Source organism: Leiobunum rupestre, chromosome 2 (assembly GCF_980474605.1).
Source record: "Leiobunum rupestre chromosome 2, qqLeiRupe1.1.hap1, whole genome shotgun sequence".
Classification (NCBI taxonomy): domain Eukaryota; kingdom Metazoa; phylum Arthropoda; class Arachnida; order Opiliones; family Sclerosomatidae; genus Leiobunum; species Leiobunum rupestre.
In genome coordinates, this window is record NC_143385.1 from 63,853,938 (window position 1) to 63,872,102 (window position 18,165).

An 18,165-nucleotide genomic window follows, 5' to 3' on the forward strand; every position below is an offset into this window, starting at 1 on the left:
CGCTTCAAAAAACCGATTATTCGTCGTTTTGTGTTATATCTATCTTATTGGCGAAAATACTTTACGTTACAGAAAAACGCACGCGTTCGCGGGTAATACAGATACGCTTTCAGTTTCGATTAACGACGGCGTTAGATTATTCGTAATGGGTACTTTACCGAATAATCGAGTCTAATCGGTACTTTACCGAATAATCGAGTCTAATCGGTACTTTACCGAATAATCGAGTCTAATCGGTACTTTACCGAATAATCGAGTCTAATCGGTACTTTACCGAATAATCGAGTCTAATCGGTACTTTACCGAATAATCGAGTCTAATCGGTACTTTACCGAATAATCGAGTCTAATCGGTACTTTACCGAATAATCGAGTCTAATCGGTACTTTACCGAATAATCGAGTCTAATCGGTACTTTACCGAATAATCGAGTCTAATCGGTACTTTACCGAATAATCGAGTCTAATCGGTACTTTACCGAATAATCGAGTCTAATCGGTACTTTACCGAATAATCGAGTCTAATCGGTACTTTACCGAATAATCGAGTCTAATCGGTACTTTACCGAATAATCGAGTCTAATCGGTACTTAACCGAATAATCGAGTCTAATCGGTACTTAACCGAATAATCGAGTCTAATCGGTACTTAACCGAATAATCGAGTCTAATCGGTACTTTACCGAATAATCGAGTCAAATCGGTACTTTACCGAATAATCGAGTCAAATCGGTACTTTACCGAATAATCGAGTCAAATCGGTACTTTACCGAATAATCGAGTCAAATCGGTACTTTACCGAATAATCGAGTCAAATCGGTACTTTACCGAATAATCGAGTCAAATCGGTACTTAACCGAATAATCGAGTCAAATCGGTACTTAACCGAATAATCGAGTCAAATCGGTACTTAACCGAATAATCGAGTCAAATCGGTACTTAACCGAATAATCGAGTCAAATCGGTACTTAACCGAATAATCGAGTCTAATCGGTACTTAACCGAATAATCGAGTCAAATCGGTACTTAACCGAATAATCGAGTCTAATCGGTACTTAACCGAATAATCGAGTCTAATCGGTACTTAACCGAATAATCGAGTCTAATCGGTACTTTACCGAATAATCGAGTCTAATCGGTACTTTATCGAATAATCGAGTCAAATCGGTACTTTATCGAATAATCGAGTCAAATCGGTACTTTATCGAATAATCGAGTCAAATCGGTACTTTATCGAATAATCGAGTCAAATCGGTACTTTACCGAATAATCGAGTCAAATCGGTACTTTACCGAATAATCGAGTCAAATCGGTACTTTATCGAATAATCGAGTCAAATCGGTACTTTACCGAATAATCGAGTCAAATCGGTACTTTACCGAATAATCGAGTCAAATCGGTACTTTACCGAATAATCGAGTCAAATCGGTACTTTACCGAATAATCGAGTCAAATCGGTACTTTACCGAATAATCGAGTCAAATCGGTACTTAACCGAATAATCGAGTCAAATCGGTACTTTACCGAATAATCGAGTCAAATCGGTACTTTACCGAATAATCGAGTCAAATCGGTACTTAACCGAATAATCGAGTCTAATCGGTACTTTACCGAATAATCGAGTCTAATCGGTACTTTACCGAATAATCGAGTCTAATCGGTACTTTATCGAATAACCGAGTTTAACTGGTACATTACCAAATAACCAAGTCCCTAATCGGTAATTTCGGAGCGATTTGACTTACCATTGGAATAAAACCGAGAACCAACGTATCCGCGCTGTTTTTGCAAATTATTGTGCGTCTTCGTATCCTGATCCGACCAATGACTGGTCGGAGGGTAGCAATCTTTGCAGGGCACCGCTTGTGGCGAACTCTGACCACTGAACCATGTTGCGCCTCCCATTATTACGGAAGAAACTCGGCTGAAAAGGACCAAAAGAAGAAACCCATTTTTTACAACCAAACAAAAAAATTTCATTCAAACGAATAAGTGTGATCATATGACAAGCTGGCGGCGGCTTAAGTGCTTTTTAACAAAGCTCAATTAAGAACAAGGTGGTCCTAATGTATGGTTAATTATGCTAATTTCATAAATTATTTATGGTAATTAAAAAGATATAAATTCGACGCCTTTATAACTGAGAACACGAAAAGTATAATTTGGTCGGTATCAACTTGTTTTTTCTCGGTACAGTCTACATTAAGTTGTCAAAATAATTTTCAGACGACCATTTAATAACAACCAATCAGGTGACGCCACAATATTCCAAGTGAAATGAAACTTTTACAAGCGTTTAAAGGATCTAAATTTATGGTAAACAAAAAAAATACAACTTTTAAATAACTTCGTCTGTACAACTAAGTACACAACGGTTGTCATGGAAACTAAAGGACATTTTGGCAATGGCTTATTCATTTAAGTTAAAAATTTGGTAAGGGTAGGGTAGAAAATTGATGCGTAATATTGATGCTAGGTACGTTATTAAAAAATCTTAATCCATGTTAGCTAACTTATTTTTCACGTAACTAACACCAGTTAGTCCAGTTAAACCAAAATCAGACATTAAATTCACCATACATTTGCACCATCTTGTCCAAAAATATAACAACATTTAAAATACATGCTTAAAGTGGAAGGGTACTACAAGAACGATCTTCTAGTTCCAAAACCAAACTCTTCTAAATAAACATTTTCCAGTTTCGTGCTTAAATTAGTTCCGGTGATTTTTAATTATTTGTTAATTAGATGATTTAAAGAAAAAACAAAAAATAAATTTACTTTATTTAAATCGGATTTTTATTGATATTTAAGGTAAAAATAAATAATTTAGTTGCAGAGATAACGTAAACTATATTTTAAATTAATCTTTATTAAATTGAATTATTAATGAATAATAAAATTTAATTGCATTTTCTCTGAATAATAAAATTTAATTGCATTTTCTCTGAATTGAAATTTCTAAAGAACTTACTTTCGTAAAATTTCATAAATACATTATTATTACGTTATTTAAATCAATGATTAATTTTTTTAAATCACATGATTTAAAACTCGATTTAAATCCGATAACCCTATTATCCCTATAATTAATTAATTATTGAAGTTAAAACAAAATTAACAAAATTGATTTAAATAGACTGGTAAACTTCGACGTATTTAAGAAAAATTAAGTATAAAAAACCACTACCAAAGCAGTATCTGTTGTCAATTTGGTGAAATATAAGTAACAAATAGTAATTACAATTAATTAAGAAAACTATTTTTTTTATTATTAATCAATTTGTCAAGTTGAAGAGACAATGTTTAAAACTCAATAAATAAAAATTTAAATCACTTTCTATTTCATTAAAAAACTACAACCCCGAAATTTATTTTATTTTATTGATTGTAAGAAAATACAATTCCATTTTCTTAGAATAGTTTACGTTCAAGTTTTATTAATTAATAGTTAATCCGTTTTTACGATTTCTAAGATAACTAACCCTAAGTTATGACTTTATGACTCCTTCACTAACTATAAATTAAAAAATTTAACTTTTTATAACGAAATATGTATGAAAAATTAACTCTGTTTCATTAAACCCAGTTTTTTTAAGCATCGTTTGAAAAGAGTATTGGTTCAATATTAAAGAACAAATAAAGTCAAATCTTTATTAAGAAAAACTTAATGTAAATTTGTATTAATTAAGGCAATAAAAATAAAAATTAAATAAAATAAAATTAAAAAAAATTAAAAACGTGAAATTTATAGTTATCAAAAATACCAAACCGGAACTAGAAGTCAAAGGTCATAGTACCCTTAAACCATTTAAAAAATAAATAAAACACGAAACAGGCATTCGTGAGGGCGCAAAAAAGCTGTAACATCGGTGCCCATGAAATTCAAAACAAATTTGAGCTTACTCTACTGTAAAGGTATTTCTCGCTTGCAAGGCGCAAACGGCAATTAGAACAACCAAAATTCCTTTGTTAACCATTTTTTTTAACACCCGTCTTTCAAATAAAACACAAGACAGATAGATCGCTGAGGAGAAAGACTACAGGTATTTAATTTCTTTTACGTACTCCGTAAACCCGGTGAAACACTTGGGCTTTGACACGGCGAGCTTTAGACCGAACAAATTCCTAAACCAAGAAACACGCATTTGGGGAAAAAAATATTATAACTTTATATTTATTTTTGTTACGTATATGAAGAGGAATTTTAAAATGAACACGGACAAGATGAAGTAGCAACGACCAAGAGACTTTCGCGGAACTTCGCTACGCGATTTATACCCCGCTTATCAGAATCTCCCGTGTTTCTAAATCCGTCAGCAAGGAGTTAAATTCGACGAAAGCCCCATCGTTGCCAGATACGTTTCGGAAAATAAAATTATCGATTTTACAAAAAAAATTATCGTACGCCCGAAAATTAGCGTAAATTTTCATTTTGTGGGAATATTGGCGCTATAGTTTATTTTATAGGGTTGCCAGTTTTTCATCATTTATATTCCCTGATTTTTCCAGGTTTTGCCTGACCATTCCCGGAGATTTTTCCCAACTTATTTTGTGCCTAAAATTATCTATTTTTCAACCTATATTTTAGAAAAGGTTTCCTATTTGCAACTGAAATTAAATTCCCCGACATTTTCCTGATTTCGAGACTTTTTTCAAATTCCCGGACATTTCCCTGATTTCGAGACTAATTTTTCAAATTTCCGGACATTTCCATAATTTAACGAATAATTCATAAAATTCCCCGACATTTCCCTGATTTAAAGAATAATTTATAAAATTCTCCAACATTTCCCTGATTTAAAAAATAATTTATAAAATTCCCCGCCATTTCACCGATTTTGAGACTAATTTTTAAAATTCCCCGACATTTCCCCGATTTCGAGACTAATTTTTAAAATTCCCCGACATTTCCCGGATTTTTAGATTAATTTTTAAAACTCCCGACATCTCCCTTATTTATAGATTATTTTATTTTAAATTCCTGACATTTCCCTTATTTATAGACTACTTTTTAAAATTCCAAGATTTTTCCCTGATATATACACCCATTTAAAGAATAATTAATAAAATTCCCCGAAATTGCCCTGATTGAGACTAATTTTTCAAATTTCCCGACATTTCCCTGATTTCGAGACTAATTTTTCAAATTCTCCGACATTTCCCTGATTTCGAGACTAATTTTTCAAATTCTCCGACATTTCCCTGATTTCAAGACTAATTTTTCAAATTCCCCGACATTTCCCTGATTTCAAGACTAATTTTTCAAATTCCCCGACATTTCCCTGATTTCAAGACTAATTTTTCAAATTCCCCGACATTTCCCTGATTTCAAGACTAATTTTTCAAATTCCCCGACATTTCCCTGATTTCGAGCCTAATTTTTAAAATTCCCCGACATTTCCCTGATTTAGAGCCTAATTTTTAAAATTCCCCGACATTTTCCTCATTTCGAGACTAATTTTTAAAATACCCCAACATTTCTCTGATTTAAATAATAATTTATAAAATTCCCCGCCATTTCCCTGATTTCGAGACTAACTTTTAAAATTCCCCGACATTTCCTGGATTTTTAGATTAATTTTTAAAACTCCCGACATTTCCCTTATTTATAGATTATTTTTTTAAATTGACGACATTTCCCTTATTTATAGACTATTTTTTAAAATTCTAAGATTTTTCCCTGATATATACACCCATGTTAAAATTTCCTGACTTTTTCAGGAATTCCAGTTATCCACGTAAGTTGGCTAGCTAGTTTTTTTTAATTCCCTGACTTTTTCAAGTACTGTGGCAACCCTGTTGTTTAATTCCCTAACTTACAGAATTCCAGTTATCCAGGTACTGTGGCTGTCCGGTTTTAAGCCAATTTAAAAAATATATTTTACATTATCGTACGCGTAAGTACGCCCAAGGATCCTATATGTTAGAAGGATAGGTAGCCCTCCGGCCAGCCCGTGTTTTCAAAACGCCGGCAGCGCCGTCGATATTAAGAGAGCCCCTAAACGTGGGACGTCTTGTTTCTATTCCCTCAAGGACAAATTTTGGTGCTTCCTCCATGTTTTGTCCTTGACGGAATCTAAAGACGGATTGTCTATCGCGCATGACCCGCCATTTTTTGTCCCTCGCCTCATATTCTTCTAACATATAGGATCCTTGGTACGCCGATGAAATTATCGCAACACCTAAAAATAAATTTAAATTTATCTGGCAACGCTGACAAACGTACTAGCTCGCTCGCTCTCTCTCTCTCTCGTTCTGATAACGGTTGACAAAGGGGAAACGACTATACACACTTTTACGCGACATTGTAGCCAGGTTCACACTTACCCCTAAAACAGCTTTGTTTTAGATAACTAGTCTTCAAAACCAACGTGAGAAATCGCTTCGTGTTGGTTCGTGAAGCAACTCGTCGAAAATTGCGAGCCGGGGTTTGAAGCTGTAGTGTGACCGAGGCTTAAGTTAGAGGCGTTGATATTCATTTCCCCCCTTTAAAGCCCCCCCCCCCGGCTCATTTCCCATTTCCTCTGCCCAAACACCGGAGTCTAGACTCCACGCCGAAGGTCGGAGGTAAGGGGGGACGTGCCGGGGGGGGGATGGGGTAGCGAAAGCCGCTAAATAGTTTACAGTAGTAGGAGAAAAAGGAGTAAAATTAGAAGGACATTTTCGAAAATAAAAACTAAACTAAATGCCACCTTTATTTGAACCAAGAATAGGAAATAGGAAGTGTCGTACTTATGGATAAATTATTTACACTTTATGGTGGAATGAATTCATTACGAGTACCGGTCAAAGTGAGACATTTCATATTAATTATTATTGTTTATTTTAATAAAAATAATAATAATAATATACTCTTGGCACAACCTTATCGCCGGATTTCGAGAGTTATCGCCGGATTTCGAGAGTTATCGCCGGATTTCGAGAGTTATCGCCGGATTTCGAGAGTTATCGCCGGATTTCGAGAGTTATCGCCGGATCTCGAGAGTTATCGCCGGATCTCGAGAGTTATCGCCGGATCTCGAGAGTTATCGCCGGATCTCGAGAGTTATCGCCGGATCTCGAGAGTTATCGCCGGATCTCGAGAGTTATCGCCGGATCTCGAGAGTTATCGCCGGATCTCGAGAGTTATCGCCGGATCTCGAGAGTTATCGCCGGATCTCGAGAGTTATCGCCGGATCTCGAGAGTTATCGCCGGATCTCGAGAGTTATCGCCGGATCTCGAGAGTTATCGCCGGATCTCGAGAGTTATCGCCGGATCTCGAGAGTTATCGCCGGATCTCGAGAGTTATCGCCGGATCTCGAGAGTTATCGCCGGATCTCGAGAGTTATCGCCGGATCTCGAGAGTTATCGCCGGATCCCGAGAGTTATCGCCGGATCTCGAGAGTTATCGCCGGATCCCGAGAGTTATCGCCGGATCCCGAGAGTTATCGCCGGATCCCGAGAGTTATCGCCGGATCTCGAGAGTTATCGCCGGATCTCGAGAGTTATCGCCGGATCTCGAGAGTTATCGCCGGATCCCGAGAGTTATCGCCGGATCCCGAGAGTTATCGCCGGATCTCGAGAGTTATCGCCGGATCTCGAGAGTTATCGCCGGATCTCGAGAGTTATCGCCGGATCTCGAGAGTTATCGCCGGATCTCGAGAGTTATCGCCGGATCTCGAGAGTTATCGCCGGATCTCGAGAGTTATCGCCGGATCTCGAGAGTTATCGCCGGATCTCGAGAGTTATCGCCGGATCTCGAGAGTTATCGCCGGATCTCGAGAGTTATCGCCGGATCTCGAGAGTTATCGCCGGATCTCGAGAGTTATCGCCGGATCTCGAGAGTTATCGCCGGATCTCGAGAGTTATCGCCGGATCTCGAGAGTTATCGCCGGATCTCGAGAGTTATCGCCGGATCTCGAGAGTTATCGCCGGATCTCGAGAGTTATCGCCGGATCTCGAGAGTTATCGCCGGATCTCGAGAGTTATCGCCGGATCTCGAGAGTTATCGCCGGATCTCGAGAGTTATCGCCGGATCTCGAGAGTTATCGCCGGATCTCGAGAGTTATCGCCGGATCTCGAGAGTTATCGCCGGATCTCGAGAGTTATCGCCGGATCTCGAGAGTTATCGCCGGATCTCGAGAGTTATCGCCGGATCTCGAGAGTTATCGCCGGATCTCGAGAGTTATCGCCGGATCTCGAGAGTTATCGCCGGATCTCGAGAGTTATCGCCGGATCTCGAGAGTTATCGCCGGATCTCGAGAGTTATCGCCGGATCTCGAGAGTTATCGCCGGATCTCGAGAGTTATCGCCGGATCTCGAGAGTTATCGCCGGATCTCGAGAGTTATCGCCGGATCTCGAGAGTTATCGCCGGATCTCGAGAGTTATCGCCGGATCTCGAGAGTTATCGCCGGATCTCGAGAGTTATCGCCGGATCTCGAGAGTTATCGCCGGATCTCGAGAGTTATCGCCGGATCTCGAGAGTTATCGCCGGATCTCGAGAGTTATCGCCGGATCTCGAGAGTTATCGCCGGATCTCGAGAGTTATCGCCGGATCTCGAGAGTTATCGCCGGATCTCGAGAGTTATCGCCGGATCTCGAGAGTTATCGCCGGATCTCGAGAGTTATCGCCGGATCTCGAGAGTTATCGCCGGATCTCGAGAGTTATCGCCGGATCTCGAGAGTTATCGCCGGATCTCGAGAGTTATCGCCGGATCTCGAGAGTTATCGCCGGATCTCGAGAGTTATCGCCGGATCTCGAGAGTTATCGCCGGATCTCGAGAGTTATCGCCGGATCTCGAGAGTTATCGCCGGATCTCGAGAGTTATCGCCGGATCTCGAGAGTTATCGCCGGATCTCGAGAGTTATCGCCGGATCTCGAGAGTTATCGCCGGATCTCGAGAGTTATCGCCGGATCTCGAGAGTTATCGCCGGATCTCGAGAGTTATCGCCGGATCTCGAGAGTTATCGCCGGATCTCGAGAGTTATCGCCGGATCTCGAGAGTTATCGCCGGATCTCGAGAGTTATCGCCGGATCTCGAGAGTTATCGCCGGATCTCGAGAGTTATCGCCGGATCTCGAGAGTTATCGCCGGATCTCGAGAGTTATCGCCGGATCTCGAGAGTTATCGCCGGATCTCGAGAGTTATCGCCGGATCTCGAGAGTTATCGCCGGATCTCGAGAGTTATCGCCGGATCTCGAGAGTTATCGCCGGATCTCGAGAGTTATCGCCGGATCTCGAGAGTTATCGCCGGATCTCGAGAGTTATCGCCGGATCTCGAGAGTTATCGCCGGATCTCGAGAGTTATCGCCGGATCTCGAGAGTTATCGCCGGATCTCGAGAGTTATCGCCGGATCTCGAGAGTTATCGCCGGATCTCGAGAGTTATCGCCGGATCTCGAGAGTTATCGCCGGATCTCGAGAGTTATCGCCGGATCTCGAGAGTTATCGCCGGATCTCGAGAGTTATCGCCGGATCTCGAGAGTTATCGCCGGATCTCGAGAGTTATCGCCGGATCTCGAGAGTTATCGCCGGATCTCGAGAGTTATCGCCGGATCTCGAGAGTTATCGCCGGATCTCGAGAGTTATCGCCGGATCTCGAGAGTTATCGCCGGATCTCGAGAGTTATCGCCGGATCTCGAGAGTTATCGCCGGATCTCGAGAGTTATCGCCGGATCTCGAGAGTTATCGCCGGATCTCGAGAATTATCGCCGGATCTCGAGAGTTATCGCCGGATCTCGAGAGTTATCGCCGGATCTCGAGAGTTATCGCCGGATCTCGAGAGTTATCGCCGGATCTCGAGAGTTATCGCCGGATCTCGAGAGTTATCGCCGGATCTCGAGAGTTATCGCCGGATCTCGAGAATTATCGCCGGATTTCGAGAGTTATCGCCGGATTTCGAGAGTTATCGCCGGATTTCGAGAGTTATCGCCGGATCTCGAGAGTTATCGCCGGATCTCGAGAGTTATCGCCGGATTTCGAGAGTTATCGCCGGATCTCGAGAGTTATCGCCGGATCTCGAGAGTTATCGCCGGATCTCGAGAGTTATCGCCGGATTTCGAGAGTTATCGCCGGATTTCGAGAGTTATCGCCGGATTTCGAGAGTTATCGCCGGATTTCGAGAGTTATCGCCGGATTTCGAGAGTTATCGCCGGATTTCGAGAGTTATCGCCGGATTTCGAGAGTTATCGCCGGATTTCGAGAGTTATCGCCGGATTTCGAGAGTTATCGCCGGATTTCGAGAGTTATCGCCGGATTTCGAGAGTTATCGCCGGATTTCGAGAGTTATCGCCGGATTTCGAGAGTTATCGCCGGATTTCGAGAGTTATCGCCGGATTTCGAGAGTTATCGCCGGATTTCGAGAGTTATCGCCGGATTTCGAGAGTTATCGCCGGATTTCGAGAGTTATCGCCGGATTTCGAGAGTTATCGCCGGATTTCGAGAGTTATCGCCGGATTTCGAGAGTTATCGCCGGATTTCGAGAGTTATCGCCGGATTTCGAGAGTTATCGCCGGATTTCGAGAGTTATCGCCGGATTTCGAGAGTTATCGCCGGATTTCGAGAGTTATCGCCGGATTTCGAGAGTTATCGCCGGATTTCGAGAGTTATCGCCGGATTTCGAGAGTTATCGCCGGATTTCGAGAGTTATCGCCGGATTTCGAGAGTTATCGCCGGATTTCGGGAGTTATCGCCGGATTTCGGGAGTTATCGCCGGATTTCGGGAGTTATCGCCGGATTTCGGGAGTTATCGCCGGATTTCGAGAGTTATCGCCGGATTTCGAGAGTTATCGCCGGATTTCGAGAGTTATCGCCGGATTTCGAGAGTTATCGCCGGATTTCGGGAGTTATCGCCGGATTTCGGGAGTTATCGTCGGATTTCGAGAGTTATCGCCGGATTTCGGGAGTTATCACCGGATTTCGGGAGTTATCACCGGATTTCGGGAGTTATCACCGGATTTCGGGAGTTATCGCCGGATTTCGGGAGTTATCGTCGGATTTCGAGAGTTATCGCCGGATTTCGGGAGTTATCACCGGATTTCGGGAGTTATCACCGGATTTCGGGAGTTATCACCGGATTTCGGGAGTTATCACCGGATTTCGGGAGTTATCACCGGATTTCGGGAGTTATCGCCGGATTTCGGGAGTTATCGCCTTCCGCAGTGCTTGCTAAGCTTATTTATCCCGCTCGTTTTTCGGTAAACTGATTTGTTTTCAACAACTTTGAATGTAGGTACTACGTCACAACTTTAACTTTGGTAATACTACGAGCGCGCGCTTATGGCCGAGAAACCTCGAATTTTCACGTGGAAACCGCGCGTGTGAAAACTATTCTAATAAAGCTATGACATCGTGACGTAAGAGCAACATAAAAACGTTTCGGAAAGAGCAGCTGAATTTATAAAAAGAACTAGGGTCAGTCCCCCTATTATCGGACAGAATTCTTTTTAATATCATACAAAAAAATCCCGCTAAAGAAAAACCAAACAAAATACATTTTTCTATAGGTTGTATCTCCATTTATATTTCAGAATAGTTAACAGGGGCGCCGGCCCCTGTAGCAAGAAGAAAGCAGCATCGAACCAGGGTCACTAAGTTTTCTTTGTTTTAAATTAAGAAGGGGGAGAGGAAATTACTTTCCCTCCGGTTTTTGGATATTATTTTCAAGTGCTTTAGTAGTTGTTAATTATACATTCTTGGTATCAATGAAAAGACAATATTTCACTATAAATTTTTATAGTAAAAATGGCTTTGCGTTTTCTTATTGCAAAGAAACAATTCGATTACGTATTGTAATTAAAACCCTATTATCGGACACGTCTTACACTAATTTTCGGATTGCCTGTGAGACATCTATCATGAATATTAGTTCAGGGAAATAAGGATTTAACGTAAAAAAAATTAAAAACAAGGGAAAATAAACGGGAATCGATTCATTAAATAAAGTTAAATAAGGGGGAGGACATTTTCCGACGTCAGAGGGGTGAAACCCCCCAAATAACGACCTCCCTCTAGAATATTTGGTCTTTGTTTAACTTTAGGACACTACCACGAGAGATATTGAAATTCACGAAAAACCTAAACTCTTCATGTGGCATACATGTAGCTCGCTTAGGGGGTCACTGATTAACGAAAATACAATGACCTTGAACCAAGTCGTCAAGGTCATTAAAAATTATTACTAGAATGATTAGATTAGTTACAACTGAGAAGTGTGAACCAGATCATTTTACATCGAAATACCTGTAAACCGAGGTGAATTATCGAGGCTCGATGATGTCTAGGGGCCAAAATATAGCACCAATGCCTTCTAGAGCCCGTAACGAGGTTAATTGATATCTGGGGTTGGTAATTAGGTTTTATGCTATCTGGGGCCCGTAATGAGGTTTGATGCTATCTGGGGCCCGTAATGAGGTTTAATGCTATCTGGGGCCCTTAACGATTTAATTGATATCTGGGGCCCGATAACAAGGTTCGATAAAATCTGGGGTCTGCAACGATGCTCAAAGCTTTCTAGGGCCCGTAGCGAGGTTTGATGATATCCGGGGCCCATAAAAGGTTCTGCTGATACCGGGGCTCGTAACGAGTTCCCATGATATCGGTATGAAGAGCTATTATTAATAGGGCCCGCAGCGAAGCCCGATGTTGTACAGGGCCTTAAAGAAGCTCATTTATTAAGAGGACCCGAAATGAAACCCGGTGATGTCTAGGACCAGTATCGAAGCTCTATTATTAACAGGGCCCGAAACACGCTAGATGAAGTCAGAACCAGTGGAAATGTAGACAATGTCCGGTCTTAAGGGCCCTTTGTCCGGTTGAAAGGCACCGGTGTCCGAAACTTAAGTTCATGTGTCCGGTTCTTAGCTCCTAGTGTCCGAACCAAACGTACATCGTCCGATAAAAGGACCAGTGGTGTCCGATTCATTATCCAAATGTCCGATAATAGGTACTCGTACTAGCCAATTCATTTTTCAATTTAGCACTAATTTACATATTTTTTAAAAACAATTTCAAAAGCATCTAGTCAATAATGTTCCATATTCCATAGTTCTGAGGTTTAAAAAAGGCTCTCTGCTGTTTACCTTAGTTTAAAAATGAATTTTCTATAAATTGTCCGATAATAGGGGGACTGACCCTATTAGACGGTTTTTGTGGCAACTATATTTCACAGCGCCGTAACAAATCATTTTGTTTAAGTCTCAGAAAAGTGGCAAGGGGATGACTACGAAATTCGGATTTTTTACCCCTCAAATAGGCGTCGCTAGAATTAGACTTTATGTCTGTATTTACTTTTGGTACGAACTAATGGCTATTATGGCTTGACCACTTTGTAAACTGACTTTAAAGGGATAATTATCTATGTTAATTTTGTGTACATTTAGAATTAAATTTAATTTACAATAGCGTGTGCACGACATGGAGTTGTCAAGTAAAAAAGGCATTAAATGCCATTTAAATCAAATCAAATAAATGCCATTTAAATCAAATAAAAAAGTTATTTAAATCAAATCAAATAAATGTTACTTAAATCAATCAAATAAATGTTACTTAAATCAATCAAATAAATGTTACTTAAATCAATCAAATAAATGTTACTTAAATCAATCAAATAAATGTTACTTAAATCAATCAAATAAATGTTATTTAAACAAAAAAAATCAAAATAAATGTTTTTTAAACCAAAAATTATTTTTAAATAAAATAAAATAAATGTTACTTAAATCCAAAATTATTTTTATTAATTTCGACGTAAATCAAATAATTTCCATTTAAATCCAATAAATTATCGATTTTAGAATAAAAATCGACAACTCAGAATAGCTCGCAAGCTTTGCTCGGGGTGTAACTTAATCTAACTAATGCAGCCAATGGTACTCGGTGATAATTATTTCCGTTTTGTACCTAGACATTTTCTTAATGGATTTGGAGGTGGAGCCAAGACTAATAATGATTTGGAAAGGACAATATTAAATATCGACCAGTTCCGTACCTCGCGTATCCTATCTGCCCCATCCCCTCCGAGTGAAACACACATTTAAAGTTCAAGGTTAATATACTACAGATGCCAGTAATGTTTTTCGTCATACAAATCGCAATAGTTGATTTTATAAAATGTCTTTACGCTTGCCGAACTTGTTGAAATATTGCCCTGGAATAGTTCAGCCAATGCCTAAGAATGAGTTCATAAACTCTTTAGTGGGAGAGATAACGGATCCACAGCTGAAGCGGGGAGGCAACATTTCAACAAGATGGTCAAGGTTATTTTATAAAAAGAACTATTCCGTCCGTCCGTCCGTCATTATTTTGTGTTTAATCGTAAATTTTCAAGTCTTTGATTTGAAACCATAAGTATATATTATGGTGCCTTTTATTCAGGGTTGTTGGTTTTATTTGATATAAACTAAAATTCCAATTAATCTTAATTAAATTTAATTCAAACTTAAAAGTTTTCTCTTAATTGTAATTGCTAGATAATCTTCTTTTGTACGTTTTTATAGACGCATTGAATTAACAGAGGCGATTTAAATCATTGATTTGTTTAAAAATCAAATTGATTTTATTCAAACAACCTGGAAAGGCTACCTGTTGTTACGAAAATGAAAACCCTTTTATCGGGCCGGCCCTCTGCGGCAATTATATCAAAAGGTAACTTTTTTTCTCCACGTTTGGGCCATGTTGGGCAAAAACGCGAGACTCGGTGGGTAAAAAACCGGGAGACTAGGTGGGTAAAAAACGCGAGACTCAGTTGGAAGAAATTCATATTCTATAAACTAAACTTTCCAAAATAAAAAAACCTAAACATTTTGCAAAGTGACTTAGGAGGATTGTAAACATGCTCGATAAATAAATATCAGTGCATGTCTCTAGAAATGCATAAAATCGTTTGGATATTTCCCATATAGAAATAGACCATAGTAATAAATTAAAATGCAGCTGTTATTGAAGCGTCTGCAGCAACCACCTCATAGATTGATTTGGTTAGCTGAATTGCAAATGGACTATAACTTATTTACATCTGTTTAATGTTTCATGAACGTTTGAGAGTTATTTAAAAAAAAAACGCTATTTGAAGATCCGAGTACAACAATTGCCAAGGTACCATGGAGAATAAATTTTAATAAGAATTTGCAGAACATTGGGAAAATTAAACAAAGCGTAGGCTACGAGTTTAAATTATAGTTGGTTTCCGATACCAATATTTATGAAGTAAAAAAATGTGTGTTTTTTTAAATCAACTACGTTACTTTTCAAAGAAATTCTGGATACATTTACACAGATACTGTAGCAATAACAATTCAGAGCAAACTATATTACAAGTACTAATAAAATTTAATCAAGATTAATTTATAATAGTGTGATGTATGTAAATTATTAAACATAACGTCATGAAGAAGATCTATAAAATGTTAAAAACCAATAACATCAACAGCCCGAAATGAATTTTCTTGAGTGTCATTTCACACTTTAAAATTTTATAAAAGTACCAAACCCTTCATTTTCTGAAACCGCTACGCTATTGACCTTTCAAATGAGAGTGCTTAGTGGTCAAACAAACGATAGTTGGAAGCGGTAGTAAAATCGCATCGAAGTCCATGTCCATATAAGTTTCAATGACTTTCTCCCCACCTTTGGTAACACTGTGAACTTAACTTTCATTATGGTTATAGCTATGTTTATTATACCCCCTCCCCATTACTCAACAGGTAAACTCAATAAAAATTCATCAAATCATCTAAATCTAGTTGTTGAGTATTATGACACCATTTGGCATTTTGTAGCCTCGCAACCTTTCAGTTTCTTTTAAAAAAGAAAATTTTAAATTACATCTACTGCCTAAAAGTTCTTTATCCCTAACTTAAAAAGCGCAAAGAAGACTAAAGATAAGAAGATCACGAGAGGGAAATGTCAAAAAAATGTCAAATTGAGATAAAAATCAGGTTATGTACTGGAAATTTTGCTAAATTAGGATATCACGGAACTTCCACGTTCTAAAAAAATGTCATAACGGACTTTGGAGTCACTACTCCATTTAGTTGCTTATGTTTTCAAAAGATAAAAGGTCTCGGACTATATCAATCTATCGGGAATCAAAGCAATAACACTTCTATGAAAGGAATTGATCTTGTCATTTCTGCATAGCCAGACATTTCATTGGTTTCTTTTTTTACATCTACCAGGTTACCAATATAAGTAATAAATTTGGGTTCACCTAAATCCAGTGTTTGTTAAGACTAGTTACGGTAATTCCTAGCAATTTTGCATCCTTGTTAGTTTTCAAGATACAAGCCACCTCCTACAACCCCAACAGGAATTGTTTTGGAATTATTAGGATCACCTACGCAACTTAGTAGCTATAATAAAAATATTAAGATAAAGATACATACCACAAAAATGTGATTAGAAAAAAAACCATAATGCTATTTCTATATACTAGTAATCTTACAAATTCAAGGTAACATAGCTGAAACTCGTCAACTCATCCTGAATCTGATAGTGATATTTAAGGCCCAGGATGAGCAATGGACTACTTATTAAACATTTTCAGGTTAAGTTTACGCGTTTTGGCACCCCGCGCTTATCGTAACAAGCGCTTACGCAATCGTACGCGAATACTATACTGCCACCCCTTGAGCGGATTACGGCCAATTTTGAGTTACCCTTTTGCTGGGGCTAAGTCTAAGAATTTATTAGTGGTGTAGCTCCAGGCAGCTAGGGCAAGGGAATAGTTTACGCGGGGCTCACAGTCTCACTCACTCTCCCGATTATAGTAACCAAGGCTTAGGTTTCCCAAAATCAAATACATTGAAAAGATTTCGAAATATAATTTTCCCGAGTCAAAAATATATTAAAACAATAAAATATCTACTTACTTATTATTTTAACTTAATACCGTAGAAATAAGACGAACAAAACCTAGAATAACAAACTAAAATTACATAGAAATATACCGGACCGCACCTCTAAAAAATTAACAAAAACTTAGCAGACACCTTCGTCAATAAAGTGAAAATCCTGACCCTATCGACATCTATCGGTAAGCCCTTCAAACTATTTTCTGTAAATTATGTTGAACTGCTATGTTCGTTAGGTTTGCCTTTAGGAATAGGAAGTAACTTACTAGGAACCCATGAAAAGTTACAAGTATGGAACCCAAATTGAAATGCAAGATTTGTAATGTTGAAAGCCCGAAATATAAATGTCCCAAATGTTTTATTTATTAGTAAGTATTTTTCCCTTGTAATGAATAAATTTGCATGGGACGCGTCAAAATTCTATGAAAGAACTCTCTTGAGAAGAATTTGTGGGTAAGCCTTTGATACTGATAATTTTTTGTGTACTATCTACAATGATGTATTGTATGCTATTAATATATTATTTAAACTGAAAAATAAAATTAGCGTAAATAAATTTATGGAGAATTTTCTGTATTTGCCTACAGATCTTCTCAAAGCGAGAATGTTCTGAAGCATTCAGAATTTCTGTGAGAAGGACCGTCAAGTGGGAATTCTTAGAATTTTGCGCACCCAAGGCTATCGCGTGTTTGGGTAGGGTAGTTAAAATCCACGCCTATTTCGGTTACCATAGCGACGGATATAAACAAGCCAAGGATGGTTATCCGTTTCCTAAAATACATCATTAATATTTGCTTCATAGTTGCAGCCTAAATTGTTACAAGTCACACAATAGCACGGAATCTTGTATTCAGGAAGCTATTAGTGAAAATATTACAAAGAAGGGTAATTTAAAAATTAATTTGTTTGCAGTTAATAGTAACATAAAGTATCTTTATCTATATTATAGAGCAAAGTACGGAAACCACGATTGAATTTGAAACTGAAGATACAGTTCCCCAAACTAATCTAAAGTTACTCGGTGAATTTATTACTAACTTTTACATATTAGTTTATCATTTAAAAAAATTAACATGGTTTCAGAAGAATCCAAGGACATCAAAGATTTACTCGCAAACCCGCATCTACAACAAATGTTAATTAGACTAACTGAAAGCAATGATGTAGCTAATGATATGAACCAGGCAATGCAAGAACCGATTTTCATGGAATTAGCCAATAAATGTATAGATATTGTCAACAAATAAAACTTTTATAAAACTAAACTGTTTTTGTGACCAAGGCTTAAAATTAACCAAGACTAGTTAGCCAAGGCCTATGAATATTTTATGCTT

The 18,165-nt window shown here is 38.7% G+C and overlaps 2 protein-coding genes across 7 annotated transcripts in view; one reads left to right on the top strand and one right to left on the bottom strand.

The window, feature by feature from the left end:
* Positions 1-18,165, bottom strand: part of Pisd (phosphatidylserine decarboxylase) — a 29,178-nt gene that overhangs the window by 4,144 nt on the left and 6,869 nt on the right. The window contains exons 1-2 of one of the 5 annotated variants that reach the window (XM_090166073.1): positions 16,364-16,499; positions 1,743-1,921 (exon numbers count right to left, since the gene is read on the bottom strand). In XM_090166073.1, coding sequence (XP_090022199.1) covers positions 1,743-1,921; positions 16,364-16,392 — 208 coding nt within the window. In that variant the 5' untranslated portion in view covers positions 16,393-16,499. Of the gene's footprint in view, positions 1-1,742; positions 1,922-3,903; positions 4,014-4,065; positions 4,198-16,363; positions 16,500-16,849; positions 16,998-18,165 lie in introns of those variants that run through there. The other 4 variants (XM_090166071.1, XM_090166072.1, XM_090166074.1 and 1 more) reach the window with 4 other exon arrangements.
* Positions 17,051-18,079, top strand: LOC149958712 (zinc finger HIT domain-containing protein 3). Of its 2 annotated transcripts, none has more exons than XM_090166078.1 (4): positions 17,051-17,199; positions 17,634-17,716; positions 17,781-17,852; positions 17,915-18,079. In XM_090166078.1, exons 1-4 carry the CDS (start codon positions 17,123-17,125, stop codon positions 18,076-18,078), a joined length of 396 nt encoding a protein of 131 aa, XP_090022204.1. In that variant the 5' UTR covers positions 17,051-17,122; the 3' UTR covers position 18,079. The 2 variants fall into 2 exon arrangements, with proteins under 2 accessions (XP_090022204.1, XP_090022205.1); XM_090166079.1 differs by having other exon boundaries at positions 17,918-18,079.

Coding starts and splice junctions, on each gene's coding strand:
- LOC149958712 (XM_090166078.1), top strand. CDS start 17,123: ATGGAACCCAAATTGAAATGCAAGATTTGTAATGTTGAAAGCCCGAAA. Junction 17,200..17,633: donor CCCAAATGTTTTATTTATTA/GTAAGTATTTTT, acceptor TTTGCTTCATAG/TTGCAGCCTAAATTGTTACA. Junction 17,717..17,780: donor TGAAAATATTACAAAGAAGG/GTAATTTAAAAA, acceptor TCTATATTATAG/AGCAAAGTACGGAAACCACG.